This window comes from Dipodomys merriami, unplaced genomic scaffold (assembly GCF_024711535.1).
Source record: "Dipodomys merriami isolate MVZ:Mamm:240054 unplaced genomic scaffold, mDipMer1.0.p SCAF_40, whole genome shotgun sequence".
NCBI lineage: Eukaryota > Metazoa > Chordata > Mammalia > Rodentia > Heteromyidae > Dipodomys > Dipodomys merriami.
In genome coordinates, this window is record NW_027205604.1 from 11,441,099 (window position 1) to 11,458,520 (window position 17,422).

Genomic DNA, 17,422 nt, shown 5'->3' on the forward strand with positions numbered 1-17,422 from the left:
AATTTTTCCCTTATTTGGTTAAGTAGGTTGTCTCACAACCTACAACCTTTGAAACCTACGTAAGGAAAAATGGTATTATGTGATACTTTCAACCTTTCAGTACATTATTTTGAAAAAATGGAAATAAAACATAAACTGCATTTCTTGAAATATTTGAGCAAAGCATTTTGAAGTCTTCATTGTGTGTTAAAAGAGTGTGTCTTAGAAAAACAGTAAATTCAAAAAGTTCATCTGCCTAGATTTAAGATTTGAATTTAACTGTGTCAGAATCACATATCTGAGAAAGATGCTGTATTTCACAAGTTTGTAATTCATATGGACAGATAGAGAATTATATCTCCTTAGAAGTTTTACATTCTTAGGAGATTTTCTTCAAATGCTAGATTAAAATGTGTATCCCTCTAGTAGCTACTTCAATCATGTATTCTAAAAAGTATATTTCCATAGGTAAAATTCCATAAGCGGAGGAGTTTTATTATCTCTGAGTTGCAATGTGGAATGTCTTATTTCCTAGGACAAAGTTTGTTAAATGAGCACTGGCAGTACGCGTAGAGCTATGCTTTTGGACTCAAGCACAAGTCATCTCTTTTCAGTCACCATTAGCAGAAGCCAGAAATGATTGAGCACTTAGAATGGGGCCCTTGGTTAATTGAACTGGAATTAGAGGGAAAGTAGGCAATTTAGGAAGTAAGAGTCGCTGTACTGATTCAGACCAATGGTTCTCATGGCTTCACATTCAGCCTCCAGCAGCTGTACTTGTTAGTTTCTATAGCTGAGAAAGAGAGAGAGAGAAAGGGGGAGGGAGAGAGAGAGGACTGCATCATTCTCCTAGACAAGGCTGCCATCTGTGATCTGAAGAAATTTTCATCTTGACCTATCTCAAATAATACCCTAAAGGAGGAGCTGTCAGTCCTACAATGATATTGGTTTAGCCTGAATAGTTCTGGTTATTAATAATCCTTATTAAATCATCCAATTCCTACATAAAACCAACTTCTCTATCAGGAAACTATTTATCTCTAAAGCTCCTCGGTTCATGGTTGACTGTGCCTGTTTATGTGATAAAATGTTAATTTATGAGGCTAATTCAGTACCCAGTTCTTGACAGTAAAATCTGCTTCTAAATATCCAGGCTGGATGGTGTCTGTTTTTCTTCCAAACTTTACTGCATGCAAAGGTGTGCTTCCTTCACTACTAAGTATAGTACTAATACTAAAGCTTCTCCCAAATTGGGATCTATTATTAATCTACAGGTGCTAGGTGAATCATAAAAATTTTGCCTGTTAAACTTCTTGAACAAAAGTTCAAGAAAACTGTATATACTTTATACAATTCTTCTTAAGGTTGAATGAACTTAAGAGAAAGAAATGAATCACTTAACTTACATTATTCTAGAAATCACAGGTCAAAATATCTAAAATAGTATATTTGCAATACCCTTGATGACAAAAATCCCTCAAGAGTAATTCAATCCAACTACAGTCTGAGCCATTGTCCTGAGACATGAAACATTAATGTGATGAAAAGATTGTCCTAAATCTCTAACAGGAGCTTTGGAATCTTATTACCAAGAATACTAATTATCATCATTATTTTAATTAAGAAAGTTCCCTTATTCGTTTCTGTGTTGTCTAGTTCCCCATCCTCCCCATTTATTTCCTCTGTCTACTTCAACCAGAGTGTATGTCTTCAGATCGTTTTCTCTTCAGGGCATATAAATATTCCCTTCTGTGGCTGTTTCTGACAATTTCTTAAGATTTCCTGATTATTATTCCCCTGTGGGATAACGTATCTTCCAAATGTACTTGTATTTATAGGCCTAGATTAGTATCTAACTCAATAATAATAATAATAATAATAATAATAATAATAATAATAATAATAATAATAATACACATATTGATGAGAAACTTGTAAGCTTACCAATGAATGTACTACTTAATGCCACTTCAAAAATGTCTTGTGTGTTAGGCAGGGATATAGCTCAATGGTAAAGCACCTGCTAGTGCAACGTTCTGGGTTTGCTCCCCAGCACCAAAAAGAAAAACCAAAATGAAAAAAAAGAGAAGACCTTGTGTGTTTCATTTCCATGACTGTAGTAATCGTTGTGAAATGCTACAAAGGTATGAATCAAGTAGATCACAGAAAGTTTCCTAACATGTTTAGACGGCTGTGATGGGTAAAGGAAGGAACTCCAAGAACTTATAGCTGGAAGAAAGGACAAGAAGAGACAGGGAAGAGGGTATCACAGAAAATCCCCTTGTTATTTTGGTTTGTGTGTAGATCATTTGAAAATAAGCTCAAATGCAGGGATGTAAACTCATATTGAAGATGTTTTCCTTAGTGGGCCATACAATTATAATCATCTTCAAAGTCAAAAGGACCGATTCCTAAAATCATGACTTCATTGTATAATAAAATATGCAGCCAGGTTCACATTCAGACAGTATTGGCAAGAATGAGTCGAATAAAATAGAATATCATATATTCGGTGGATCTTCTAATATTTATTGTGAGGATAGTACGTGTAGGGCAAGAGGAAAAAGATACAGAAAAGTATACTGCCTTCATTTGACTATGTTTTGGTGTGCATGTGAAATATTTTATTGAATTTGAAATTTTTTTATCCTTGTATTTTATGCAGGAATGCATGCAATACTCTGTCTTTAACTGTTAGTTTCTGAAGTTGTAAAGCCTGGTATGTCAAATCATTAAAAATTCTTAATCGCGGGTTCTTTATGCTTAGGGGTTTCAGAACACATCCATATTCTTTGTTTCAATGTTTTTTTGTTAATATATTTTTTTCATGTGTTTCAAAAGTAATATTGTTTCATATCTAACAAGAATTTCAAAAGAGGTGTAATTTCTCTGACTGTTTAGGTACCCAAATGGGACCCAGAGCAATAACACAAGATGGCCGTTCTTCAGAACCCCTGAACAAAAATACTTAACCTTGAACACAGACTCACCAAGGATATATTCTAAACTACGAACTCAGCAGTGCCGATTCTGGAAACTATTTTTTCCCAAAGTCTTGGAAATGACAGGTGTGTGCTTTTAATTAATAGACTGCATAGTATGAAGCATGAGAGAAAGGTAGCTCATTCAAGAGAAGGTATTGATATAAACTCCCATGACTTCAAGGTTATTTCATTTCAACAAGGACATTATCTCATCAAAATTCCTTCCACAAGTTTACTTATGTTTTGTACACTTTCCAGAATACCAAAAAATTTATTAGTGCTCTAATTACCTTTCAGTCAATCCTTGTAGAATTAATTAAGGACAAATAAATAGATACATAAAATTTACATATGTAAAATATTTTTGTAGTGAATAGAGCTAAAAAAACTACTCAAAAATTTAAACACACATTTATATTAATAAACACACATTTATATTAATACTAAGGAACAAAGTAAGAAACACACAATTTCCATGTGGAAAAACACAACCTAAATATTTCCAAGAATTTTGAACTTAGAAATATTTAAGGAAGAACACACAAACACACATATTGCATAATATCATAAATAGTAATTTAGTTAATTAACCTTTAATGTGTGATTGCTTAAAGGTATAAAAAGAAATACTTGGCAAATTATTCCAATTACCATATTATCTCAATATTCATTATTAAGGAAACAGTGCAATCAACGTGAGTTAATCAAACATACATCATCCTACTTTAATTTTAAATGAGAAAAGTGATAAACATATTCAACTCACAGCATGGTTATGAGATATCTAGCTATTTATAACTCACATGGTCCTTAACTTACAACTTTTATTTTTCAGATGAAAGTAACTGACTCTCTGTCATCTAAAATCATTAGCCAATATTGTCCTTAATTTTTCACACAGTTTGATTTTCAGACTATGCATGTCATCACAGTATCTGCTTTTATTTTCTTATTTAGATAATGTAGGAGGCATTTTCTGATCAATATAAGCATCTCAAGGATTCATTCAATTGTTTAATATGCCTTTTGATCATCCTACATTACTCACTAAAATTATAATTATGTTCTCAATCTGCTCGGGAGATATTCCTGATGTACCAGAACCCTGTGTATCCCCATGTATTCTGTGATCTAAGATTTAGAGTTGGGTCTCCACAGCACTGGGCAGATCAACAAGTGCTCATTGTGCCTTCAGGGTATGAATAACAACAAGATGACTCACGCCATCTGCCAAGACAGCCAAACAAATAGTGTTTAGTATACCACAGGCCACTGGTTCTAAATTGTTATTTAAAATATCATTTAATGAGAGTCCTAATCTGGAGAAACATAAGTAAAGGGAGAAGGCAGTGGTATTTGTAAATGGCTTATATATTGTAAGCTAAACCAAGTCCTTGTACAAACACAAAGCAAATATATCCTGGTAGCATCAAAAACAATGGTCCATTGGAACAATGATCACCAATGCTTTAGGTTTTATAAATAAGTAATCTAATGGGATTAGAACTGGTAAGTACCTATTGTTGGTACATCTTCGTTTTATTCTCAACACTTTGAATATGTTCCTCTTTTGTGTTTACATCATTTGCACTGAGGTTTTTCTGGCATCTTTAAAGATTGCTGCTTTACAAACAAGGGGAAAACTACAGAATCACTATCGTCTGGCTTTCATAAAAGGAGAAATGTTTATTCCACTTATGATGGAAAGGTCATAGTTTTATAAGTACCACTTCAGCCAGTGTTTACGTTGGTGCAATACATGGCCTCAAATAAAATAGTTCTTAAGACTTGTTTAAACACATAAATTCTACCACTTCGCTTGCTATTATTATGAAGCATATACAGGAAATAAAATGTACAGTATTTGACTTAAATGTGACTAGGCTCAGAGTTTCACTAAGAACACTTCTGCATAACAGCTACACTTACTTTAAAAAAAAATAGAAAAAAAGATAACACTTGACTTATTAACTGCCATCACCTGTATGAATGTTGTGTTGTTGTTATAATAACAGAGTGAATTCACATAAAGGGAAAAAATTGTTAGATCTTCATATCATCCAATTAAAAAAAAAGTAGTTGCTCTCTTGACCTTCTTATAAGTCATAGAAAATTGTTGCTTGTCTGAATTAAAGCTAGTGGCATCTAAATTTAAGAGTTTCAGCCAGGGGCTGGTGGCTCATGCCTGTAATCCTAGCTACTCAGGAGGCTGAGATCTGAGGATCATGGTTCAAAATTAGCCCGGGCAGGAAAGTCCTTGAAACTCATCTTCAATAAACCATTAGAAAACCGGAAGTGGTGCTGTAGCAGCTGAAGTGGTAGAGCGCTCTCCTTGAGCTGAAGAGCTGAGGAACAATGCCCAGGCCCAGAGTTCAAGCTCCATGATTGAAAAAAAAAAAAAAAAAGACTTTCAGATGCTATTTGTATTGGTCATTATAGAAACATTTACTACAATTAGTTCACAAAGTTGAGTTCAGAATGCCTGAATTTTCTTTTCATCATAAAAAACACCAAACAATACCAAAGCAATAGTTGGGTAAGTTGATGATAAAAATCAACTCTTTAACAATACATAAAGTCTTCACAATGCCTTTATCATCTCTTCCACCTTCAAATTATTAAAAACAATATATTATAATCCTCTACAAAAGACGGTCCTGATAATTTCTGTCACTGATTGACAACTGCAATCCAAGCTGGTCGTGAAAAACAAAGTTACCATGTACTCTCAAATAATTATTCTTTAACCCTGCTCCTCGGCCCAATAGCAATACTAATTTAATGGCTTTCACAATTAGCCTGTATTAGCTATTAGGGATCGATGCAGCTTTTCCTATATTCTGAGTTGCTCTGAATGTTTGTATCTACTGAAGCCCTTGTGCTAAAACCCTCTTCTTCAATGTAATGGTATTCGTAGATGGGTTCTTTGAAAACAGAGGAGGTTTTGAGTATAGAATCTCCATCAGTGGACTTGGTGCCCCTCTGAAAAAGGCCAGAGACAACTTCCCAGTTTGTATGTATTAGAACTAGCATTAGGATTGCCCTGAAGCAGAAAAAAGCTGTTCAGAGAATACTGTATCTCCTTCTGCCCTCACTTCTGCCTCACAACACATCACTTCATTCTTCCTGTCTGATTGTTAGCATTCTCTGTTCTGCTCAGAAATTCCTGATGCTCTTTTATTGACAGTAATTGTTGCTATTATTATACAGAAGAAAAAAACTTATTTTTCAAGTAACACAGCACAGTAGGCAAGGCAGAAGTCACTACAAAGTGAATTGTTGAGATAGAGCTCAAAACAAAGGCTTGCCTAGTGAACTTGATATCCTCAGCTAAAATCCCACAACCACTGAACATTAGGTGAATTGACAAAGTTCTGTCAATGTATTGATGACCTTACAATTTCTTTGTTTTCTCCTGTGGCAATCCCATTATTCCTTATTCTGTGCATCATATGACCAAAAAGAAGCTGATTCTCTTCTTTTATATTTGTGAATCCCTGCTACATAACACTGCATAATCACTGTTTGACATTCATGGAACTGTTTGTATTCCTTGAGATAATTCAAAAGCATTTTAGTCCACTCATATAAGTGAGTTAGCTAAAACTAAAGTGGAATATAATTAATTCAATGTAAGCCAAAAGAAAGTTGAAGAAAACAATAGTAAATAACTAGGCCATGGGTATCAAGATTGCTTGATACCTGTGTGCTTGGTCATTCTTGCACCTGGGCACTGTCCCTGAGCTTTTGTACTCAAGGCTAGTTCTCTACCACTTGAACCACAGCTCCACTTCCAACTTTTTGGTGGATAATTGGAGATAAAAGGCTTATGGACTTTGCTGCCTAGGGTGGCTTTGAACCTCAGAGGTCAGATCTCAGCTTCCTGATTAGCTAGGACTACAGGTGTGAGCCACCAGAGTCTGGGAAGTGTATTTTTACTTATATTTATAACTATTTATTAGCTATCTTTACTTTAAAATTCATACTAAAGTTTGTACATGCATAAAAAATTAACTCCAAATTACTCAACTCAAAACTATAACTGAAGTTAAATTTATTCATACATATTGTATCAAATATATATATATATATATATATATATATATAGAGAGAGAGAGAGAGAGAGAGAGAGAGAGAGAGAGAGAGAGAGAGAGAGAGAGAGTCAGTTGTGGGGCTTGAACTCAGGGCCTGGGTGCTGTCCTAGGACCTCTTTGTGTTCAAGGGTAGCACTCTAGCACTTGTGCCACAACACCATTCCAATATTCATTTTTTATACATAAATTGACATCCTACCATCACGCAATTTTAAGAAACTAAAATTACATTCTTTATACTTTTTGCTTTTTTGCATATTATGGTTTATAATCTATCAGAATATAACTTTATGCCTAACCATTGATTTTTTTAGCTTCTTTAACAAAAACAAGATTTTTAGTTTCTTTACATGCAGCAAATAAAATGTACTTGTGTAAATATTACAAAAGTATATACTGTCTATTACATACTCCTGTGTATAATTGCATGTAATTATATGCTGCAATGAACTTCCTAAAATGTCACTTGACATTTTTACCAAGTCCTTCCTAGAAGATTTTCTAGTGTAAGGAGATGACGACTGGTGGAAGGCATACCATTTCGTATTTATTATAATTAATTATTTTATTAAATATTTAATATTATTAATTGACATAATCTTAAGATTTGTCTAACACAAGCAATTTAGATTATTTATTAATTTAAGTAGAAAAATTCTTAAATAAGCCATGAAAATATTACATACGTGTAAAGGAGAAGATAATTACTAAGCAACTCCACCTGTGTAGTGATTACGTTGAATTGTCTTCCATGAGCAGTTTTGAGGACATTTTTTCCCACAGATAGCATGATTCCTGGTAGAAAGGTGACTTGTCTTTTCTCATCTATTATGGTGATGACACTTCAGCGCTGCTGCTCTCTCACTATGTTGGAAACCCGTGCCAGCAGCTGTAAGGAGCTGCATGGACGGAAATGACAGCTGTCTCTGCCTCCTGAGGTAGAGGACACAGGGCCCAGGAACACAGGAGGCTTTTAAGGGAAGATAACAGGACCTGAATCTTAATATGAATGTCAAGGAGAGAGAGCCAAATAAGCAGAGATCAATGCTGTAGTGTCTGTGTGTCATGCTAAGGCATTTACATTCTATCTAAAGCAAAGCCATTTAGTCATTTTAAATGGAAGTCTGGCATGTTCTGGTTACTGATTCAGGAATGTATTAGGTTTCTTTGAATAGGACAATTTTTCTACCTTGTCTCCCTAGAGATGGAAAATAACCCTCAGTAGCACCCACTTAATGATTTCATATGTGAGATAATGTCACTCATCTAAGCCTCCACATTTTCATTAGTTTACAGGAAGACATGCTAGCCTCTCAGCTTCTCCTGATTAATTTTATTTAATTATGGTATATATATATATATATGTATATGGCATATATTATGTAGATATATCTACTATATATGTATATATGAACATATATGACTTTTTCTTGTTTCTTTGTATGACAGTATTTCATATTAAATTTGTCTCATAGCACAAATTATTCAAGAAACAAGAAATGGCTAGGAAGGTGGCTCAGTGGTAGAGTGCTTGCCTTGCATGCATGAGGCCCTGGGTTTGATTCCACAGTACCACATAAGCAGAAAAAGCCAAAGTTATGCTATGGCTCACATGGTAGGGCACTAGCCTTGAGCTGAAGAGCTGAGGGATATCACCCAGGCCTAGAGTTCAGGCACCAGGACCAACAACAAAAAAAACCAAACAGATGAATTAAATCCTATAACAATTTTTCTTTTATTATATCTTGGATATTCAGCTTTTAATTTTACTTCATGTGTCTCAATGTGATCTTTAGACTACATGAAATTGCCAGTTTTATAAAATTGAAATTATTATTTAGAACTCATTTTTTTCAATTAAAATACTTACTTTGTTTTTGACAATGATTAATTCTTTTCTTTTTGTTCATATTGCCAAACCTATCTGTTTTTCTTTAAATTTGGGATAGATATTTGCCTCCATTCTTTCACATTCTGTTTTCTGTTACACTATTTTGACAAATGTTATTTAAATGCACAAATTGTGAACAATGGACATTGTTCCATTTTAATATCCTTAATGTGAAAAATTTATTTTCTGGTGTATAATGATAAAGATGACTAGAATGAATGAAGAGGATATTTTTTATATGTAACTAAAATCTTGAGGCCAATCAATTGGTTTTTTGCTTCTTTTTAAAGACTGATCAAATCATACCATATTATTGTCATATTTACCACAGTGTGTAAAACACAAAGTATTTTACTGAAAGAACAATAAAAATACAAAATAGTAACTTTTAAAATATTATCATTTTTCCTTAAAAAATGAAGAGACAGTCAAAGGTTAACTTAGAAGTATTTAACATAATGAATTTAAAGAATTTAAAGTATTTAAAGATATTGATCAATATTTTATTTTAAATTTTGTTCTAAGCCTCTCCTTTCTTTTTTCTGTATTCCTTTGGATTTTTTTTCTTTGAAAACATTCAAGTAATTCTTTCATTAATTTTCTCTCCCTCAGAAAGAGTCTCAGACTTATGGAATATGATTAAATCGTTCTTATTAGAAGACTCTGTAGGCTCTGGACAATTAGTTATGAGGAGGGATATTTTCAGAATGGATTATTCTTTCTTGGTGATGATATTAATGTATATTTTTAATGCTTGTCTTGGGATTTGAACTCCGGTCTGCTTCTTTCCTTGAATGGCTGTATGCAAGGCTAGTGCTCTATTACTTGAGACACAGCTCCACTTTGGCTTTTTCTTCTTCTTTTATTTTTGGTAGTTACTTGGAGATAAGTATGACATGGGTTTTCCTGCCCAGGCTGGCTTCAACATGCAATACTCAGATCTCAGCCTACTGAATAGCTGAAATTCCAGGCATGAGCCATCAGTGCCTAGCTTCATAGAAATATTTTAATGTGCTTAATAATTATTATTTTGAGAAAATGCCGAAATTTCCCCACTGAATTACACTCCCGTCACCAATTGGGTTGTAATAAATCAAGTAAAAGTCAAAACTATTGTTTACTCTAATATATGACACAAATTTAAATAAATTAGTTTGTATCTGGAACTAGGGCCTGCAAAATTCCATGGATTTATGAGCTTATTGCCGATGAAGAGAGAAACATGGTCTTAAGGTGTATTGTTATCATCTTAGCGCTGGCCAATGTAGAGCAAGTAAGGCATTAACACCAAAGAGGAAGAGAAGAACAGGAAGAACAAAAAGTAATCTTAGTTCCATATTTTCCCCCTAGATTTTGTTAGAAAATAACTGCATACTTCATATTTCATGGTCTCTATCAATACCAACTATGAGGAAAGGAAGGGAGAAGGAAAGAAGGAAGGAAAGAAAGAAAGAAAGAAAGAAAGAAAGAAAGAAAGAAAGAAAGAAAGAAAGAAAGAAAGAAAGAAAGAGAAAGGAAGGAAGGAAGGAAAGAAAGAAAAGAGAAAGAAACAAAGAAAGAAAGAAAGAAAGAAAGAAAGAAAGAAAGAAAGATAGATAGATAGATAGATAGATAGATAGAAAGGAAGAAGGGAGGGAGGGAGGGAGGGAGGGAGGGAGGAAGGGAGGAAAGGAAAGGAAAGGAAAGGAAGGAAGGAAGGGAAAGGAAAGGAAGGAATCCATGTTAACAGACACAGTATGCACTGGAAAATATTGCAAATCACCAAATTGTGTAAGTATCTGATCAGGACATGTAAGGAATGAATTTACATTTTGTAAATAGACTTGGTAGCATTCCATGCACAGAAAAGGAAGTGAGGGCTCAGCCTTTTCTATGAGTTTAAAACTCATCTTCCCAATGATTCATGAGTGATGTTATAATAACCAAGTGGCCTTTGACAGGAAAAGGGTTCTCCACTCCTGTTCTAAATGCTAAATTGCTAATAATTTATTCAGCACATCCCAAATTTTATTCTTTTTTTGAACTTTAAAGTTCTTATTTTATGTAACATTTAAAACATTTAATTATCATTAAAAAGAGTATAAAAGAGAATCATTTGGTGTTCTATTTAACATATGCTTTCACATTTAATATTTGTGACCCTTCAGAATAAAATTCTATTATTTGCAAAAATATATAGCCATTAACCTTTTAAAGGCCAATTGTATTTAATATTGGGACTTTATATATATATATATATATATATTCCAGAATATTTGTCTAATATCTAAGTTTCATAAGCATTTTTGAATTTAAATCTATCTTAATAAAATACCATGGGCATTTTAAGTGGTATATAGATGTTTTAGATACTTTCATTTCATATAAAGTTTAAAACAAGTCACTAAATTGTCTACTCCAATATAATTTTATTTTCATTTACTAGATCTCTAACTTTGAAATATATCTTAAGTGATTTTCAGCCCCATTTTAACACATCCTGGAATTCCTTCAATTTTATTTTAATTTAATAAATATAGGTCATCATCCTCAAACTTTAAGAAAAAAAATAAGAGAAGCACAAAGTCTATGGTCTGAATTTTAGAGTTTTGCTCCTCACTGTAGCATTATCATTAAATCAATACATCATATTTTTGTGTTAGCACTGGGGCATAAACTCAGAGCTTCATTCTTTCATTTGGCGTTGCTGCTCAAGACTGACAATTTACCATTTCACACATGGTACCAGCTCTTGCCTTTTGCAGATTAATTGGAGACAGGTTCTCTGTGACTTTTCTGTCTGCTTGCTTCAAATCATTATCCACAGATCTCAGCCTCTAGAGTAGCAAGGATTATAGGGTTGAGCCATAAGTGCCTGGCTAATTTAATATCCTTTAAAATAAATCACATAGATTTTTACAAGAGTTTACTGTCTCGCATCATTTTTGTTGAAATTCCCATTTCACTTGACACATTCATAGTCCTGAAAAGCTATTTGAAAGCAAAGACTCAATTATCTATTTTATACAGAAGTTATTGAACTATTTTTATATGATAGGCAGCTGAAAAAACTAAACCTAGTTTGGAATTAAAATACATTGTAATGAGTATAAAATCCACATGAAATTATAATTACAAGCTTATCTTATGCATTAATAACTGTTCACATATGAATGTCATACAAAATAATAGTCTATGTAATTATCTCTATAAAGGTATGGATTACATATACTACATGGGTGTACAATATAGAAGATTTTTATATTGCAGAGAATTAAAGTAAAATGTATTTATTTGGGATTAAAAATGTACATAACAGAATCTGGCAAAATAGAACATGCAAATTCATATTTTCATTTTATGTATTTTTATCTTTATTGATTGATTTTTATTCTTTTATTGGTTGTAGAACTTGAACTCTGGGCCTGGGTGCTCCTCCTTGAGCTCTTCAGCTAAAGGCAAATGCTCTACCACTTGAGCACAGAGCTACTTGCAGTTTTCTGAGTGGTTTATTGTAAATAAGAGTCTCACAGAGTTTCCTTCCCAGGCTGGCTTTGAGCTGTGATCCTCAGATCTCAGCCTCCTGAGTAGCTAGAATTACAGGAATGAACCACCAGTACCCAGCCTCTTTTTATATATTTAAACATTTTATCTATATTTCAACTACTCTAGGTATTGGTTCAAGTAGAAACAGAACTTGACAATACATAAGTAAGAATAAAAATATTTCTGTGCAGTATACACAGAACTTGACAATACATAAGTAAAAATAAAAATATTTCTGTGCAGTGTACAAAGAGAAAATAACAACCATTATTTTTCATTTAATGTAAACAGATTAAAATTTATATTAATGCAATTTCTCCCATGTTTTACAGGAAATATTGATGAAGCAGAACAAGAGTGGAAGGCAGGGTTTCACCGCTGGAACAATTACATGAGGCACTGGAAAAATCAATTTAATGATTACACCAGCAAGAAAGAGAGCTGTGTGGGTCTCTAATTAGTGGAGTTGGCCTTATGGATAGTTCATTTTCCTTTAGATGAAGGGAAAAATATCAACAGCTTTATACACATCTCTGAAGAAAGCTATTATAGGAGTGAAACAAAACACCAGAAGAATTATAACCATTCTTGACATCCATTGCTATTTTGCCCAGCAATTCAAAACCAAAACCACTGAAAGATGCTTATTCAAATTACACAGTATAACATTTGAAACTTAATTATATACATATAGACATGCGTGTCTTGCTTCAATTTCTTTCCTAAATAACTTTATAATAGATTTCTTATAGTATATGGATTCTGATTATAGTCACATACATATTTTTATTACTATTTATATAAGTTATCTTTTTACTATCAACTAATTTTTGAAACACTGGACATTAGAATTTGCAGATAATTTCTTCAAATCAATTTATAATTTGAATGTCAATATAATATTAAAGCAAGAACAAAATCATAATTGGCCTCTATTTGGTTTTTACATGTAAAAGCAAGAGAGAATGTTTAAATAAGAGTCTCAGACTCATGAAAATCGGTTGCAATGGGGCCAAAATGTTGCTATTCACATAATCAAAGAATATCTTGATCAAGTCAAATCAAGAACTAATGAACTGGTTTTTCAAGATGGGCAAAAGTGATTCATAATATTGATGCATATGAATAAAACCTGTTATCTGAAGGAAGTTACTGGTGTTCTAACCTATCTACATCAGTTAAGTTTTCCTATTTATCAGTCTTGCAAAACAGATTTGTAAAACACAGCTCTTTGATATGCTGAACAGGCATACTCTTGTTTTATGAATCAGAAGATTCTATGTTAAAACAACAAACAAATGAACAACAACAACAACACACACACACACACACACACACACACACACACACACACACACACACACACAGTAACACACCAGAGGATTCAGAGATGCACACTAGAAACCTGCAGGATCTTTTGATATCAAGACTGTAGGACAGTCGGGAAATCTTGACAAATCACCTGTGTTTGTCTGGTTGTTTCTTTCTGCACTGAGGATCTACAAGGCAAAAATGGCCACTCAGTATCACATATCAACACTGTAATTATCCAATTCAAACAGGCTTTTTTACCTGTATCTCTCAAGTACTATGAACTCTGAGGGACTCTGAATTATGGTCATTGAAGGGCGGTTTTGATGAAAAATTCTAATTCAAGGACACCCAAGCCCTCTGAATTCTCATCACTTTGTTTAGGAGATAGATAAAAAGGAGATTTGATTCAAGTTGAATATTAAAAATGTATACCTATGAAAACTTCAAAAATGGCAGAAAATTTCTCCTAGTTCTTACTGTGTGGACAACTATTTACTAACTGCAAGTAAGGAGTGATGGGAGCTATCACCTAGTTTTGGTGAACTTTTCAGAAAATGTTTGAAAGTGATTCAGACATATACTAGTTATTATCATACCAAAGCAGGTATAGTAAATTCAACCAAAGTTAGAATATTAACTATATCAATTATGTATATATTGAAAAAATATTTTTCAATTGTTTGATATTTGAATTTACAATTCTTTTATGTTTAGCTTCAAATGTCCAAAAATTCACTGCTGACTATTATCAGGATGAAGTGTCTAATTTTAAAAGTAAAACAATTAATTCCAGGTCAGTCTGAAACTCAATTTCATGGATAAATCAGAACATAATTTCACAGAGTGTTCTAGCAAATGAAATCTTATGTATCTTGCAAAAGAAAAAGAAAAAAAGAGTCATAAACTCAATAATTATTAAAATTCCTTGTGGCACTGGTAGCTGGGCTCAAAAGAATTTTTCACTTTAAAAAGTTTGTTTGGAAAAGTAGTTGTTCAAGGCAAACAAGAAATTCAAATTTTTGATTAATGTTCTTAGTGTAAATGTAAACCTGAAGGGTTATTTATTATTCTTCAGTCTTTCAAAGAATAAAGAACAGATTTAAAAATGTACACATATTTAAGCCCCACAACCAACAAAAGAGATGTATACCAAATACAGTTTCCCATTCATATAAAACAATCCATTACTTATCATAATGGGTCTACAGGAAGAAATTCACAAAATGGCTCCATCAAGGGAAAAAAATCAGAGAACAAGAAAGGGAACATCCATTAATGATTATATGACAATCATCTAATTAAACATGAAAAGATAATAAAAGCCAGGCAATGGTGGCTCCATTTGTAATCCAAGTTACTCAGGTGGTTGAGATCTGAGGATCAAAGCCAAACATGGCAGGAAAAACCATGAGCCTATGATTTCCAATTAACTATAAAAATCAAAAAAGCTGGATATGAAGCTATGGCTCAAGTGTTAGAGTCCTATTAATCTTGAGGAGAAAACAACAAACAAAAAACTCAGGGATGCTCATCCCCTGAGTTCAAGCCCCAGGACCAGCACACACACACACACACACACACACACACACACACACACACACACACACACACACACACACACACACACACACACACACACACACACACACATTTATTCTCTTATTTTAAAAACACACCTTTAAAATATTTAAAACATTACATCTATAACAGACAAATGTATCTCTTATCTACACTTGAGCAGCAAAAAGTCAGAAGTAGATGCATCCTTCAAGTGGCAAAGCAGCAACTAGCAGCCAAAAACCAGAGCACCAAAATGAGGCCATGAGTTCAAACAGACATTCATTTCATGATGGTCTTATCAGAGAGAAAATATTTGGAAATTCGGTAAAAACCTCCCTGTGCTGAATATGCCCTGTGGATCAACATGCTCTTTGGCCAACAGCACTTCCTTTATCTCTTTCCCTTGAAGATGCTCACCACACACAGCGCTTTATGACTTCATACCCTTTGTCCAGTGGCATTTAGTTGTTTCTCTCCCTGGTTGCTCTAGTTTTTATGACTGTGTTCAGTAGCATACCCATGTTAGGCCATGGCTTTTCACTGTATCATTTCCATCCATCCATTTGATGTACTGTATGCAGATCAATTTCATCCTCTGCTCAGTTTCCATTACCACCTGCTCTATTTACTTTGCCAAGTTTAACTGTTGTGTATGAATCCTCACTCACTTCCTTCTATTAGTCCTCCCTGATTCTGCTGGTCCCCAGCCCTCCAACACGGGGTGTCTTCCATTACTCTCGAATAAAGTCTTTTTTTGCCTTTTAACTTTTGTGTGGATCTTACTTGACAGTAACATCTAAAGTTTCTTAAAATGATTAGGCCATAGTTCGATTTCACCACGTTTGTATTACCCCCTGTAAGATGTATTCTGTCAGTCTACAATTTCTTGTAGCACACTTGTTGAGGAATAGTAATTCACTGGACTATCAGATGAAGACAGTAGCAGAACTGAAGGGTTGAAGACCTATTGTTTTGTTTATTTTGTTTAGTTTTGGTGCCTGTCCTGGGGCTTGAACCTCGAGCCTGAGCTCTGTCCTTGAGCTTTTGTGATCAAGGCTGATATTCCACTACTTGAATCACAGTTCCTCTTCTGGCTTTTCTAGGGGGCTAATTGCAGACAAGAGTCTCAGAGAAATTTTGCCTGGGCTAATTTTGGACCACAACCCTTAGATTTTTAGCCTCCTAAGTAACTAGGAATACCAAACTTTTAAAGAACATTTCTGAGTATCTATTAAATTCCAGGCAGATAATTTGCATGTCAGACAATTTTATGATTTGGAGTTTTCAGAATATTTTTCTTTCTGTATCAAATTTAACTTCCCATGATGATACAGTTTTCCTGTTGCATTGGCTTTGAACATATGGGTTCTTTCATTTTGCACACAGATTTTTTTTTTCCTTTTCTTCTCTGTTTTTTTCTTTTTGTCCTCCTTAATGGAAATGAGTAGCGAAAGATCCTTGGGTAGTAGTCTAGGAGCTACTGGTGATTTACAGGATTATATTTACATCTGTAATGAAAATTTTCATTACATTCTTAGGCATCTGGGAATAGGTTCTAGAAAACAACATTATCCCAAAGAAAAAATTCATCAGAAAGCTAGTATGATTTAACTTTAGGGATTCTCACTTGCCAAAACACTTTTGAAGTCACTGCATATAATTTTGTATTTGGAATTTCACATTACTTCTCTTAAGGAGTATTCCCCAAAGGATATGAGTTTCAAGATGTACAACATTTGAGTTGTCTGATTTTCACCATATCTGTGTGAATGTACCATTGATGTACTGCCTCAGGAACAAAATAATACTTCCTTAGTTTTAGAAGATGCTTCTCTCCCAATGCTTTTTAAAGACTTCCTCCTGGTTTTCTTTACTTGGAATTTACTATCTTTGTTTTACATTATTGAAATATGATAATTTTAAAAATTAGTATTATCATTGGCTAGGGAAATAAATGAATAAGAAGTTCAAAAGCTAGTGTCTTTAGTGGTATTTCAGTCTCCAAACCAAATGTGTAAATAGTTTGGCAAACGGTTTATCATTTTCACATTATTGTGATTGTTAAAAGTTTTAAT

At 33.6% G+C, this 17,422-nt stretch overlaps 1 protein-coding gene across 1 annotated transcript in view; it reads left to right on the plus strand.

Annotated features, from left to right (window-relative positions):
• The window catches only part of Bche (butyrylcholinesterase), a 55,887-nt gene extending 39,775 nt beyond the window's left edge, over positions 1-16,112 (plus strand). Inside the window, exons 3-4 of the mRNA XM_069991949.1 lie at positions 2,881-3,047; positions 12,806-16,112. Coding sequence (XP_069848050.1) covers positions 2,881-3,047; positions 12,806-12,930 — 292 coding nt within the window. The 3' untranslated portion in view covers positions 12,931-16,112. The remainder of the gene's footprint in view (positions 1-2,880; positions 3,048-12,805) is intronic.
• Positions 16,113-17,422: the final 1,310 nt, after the last annotated feature.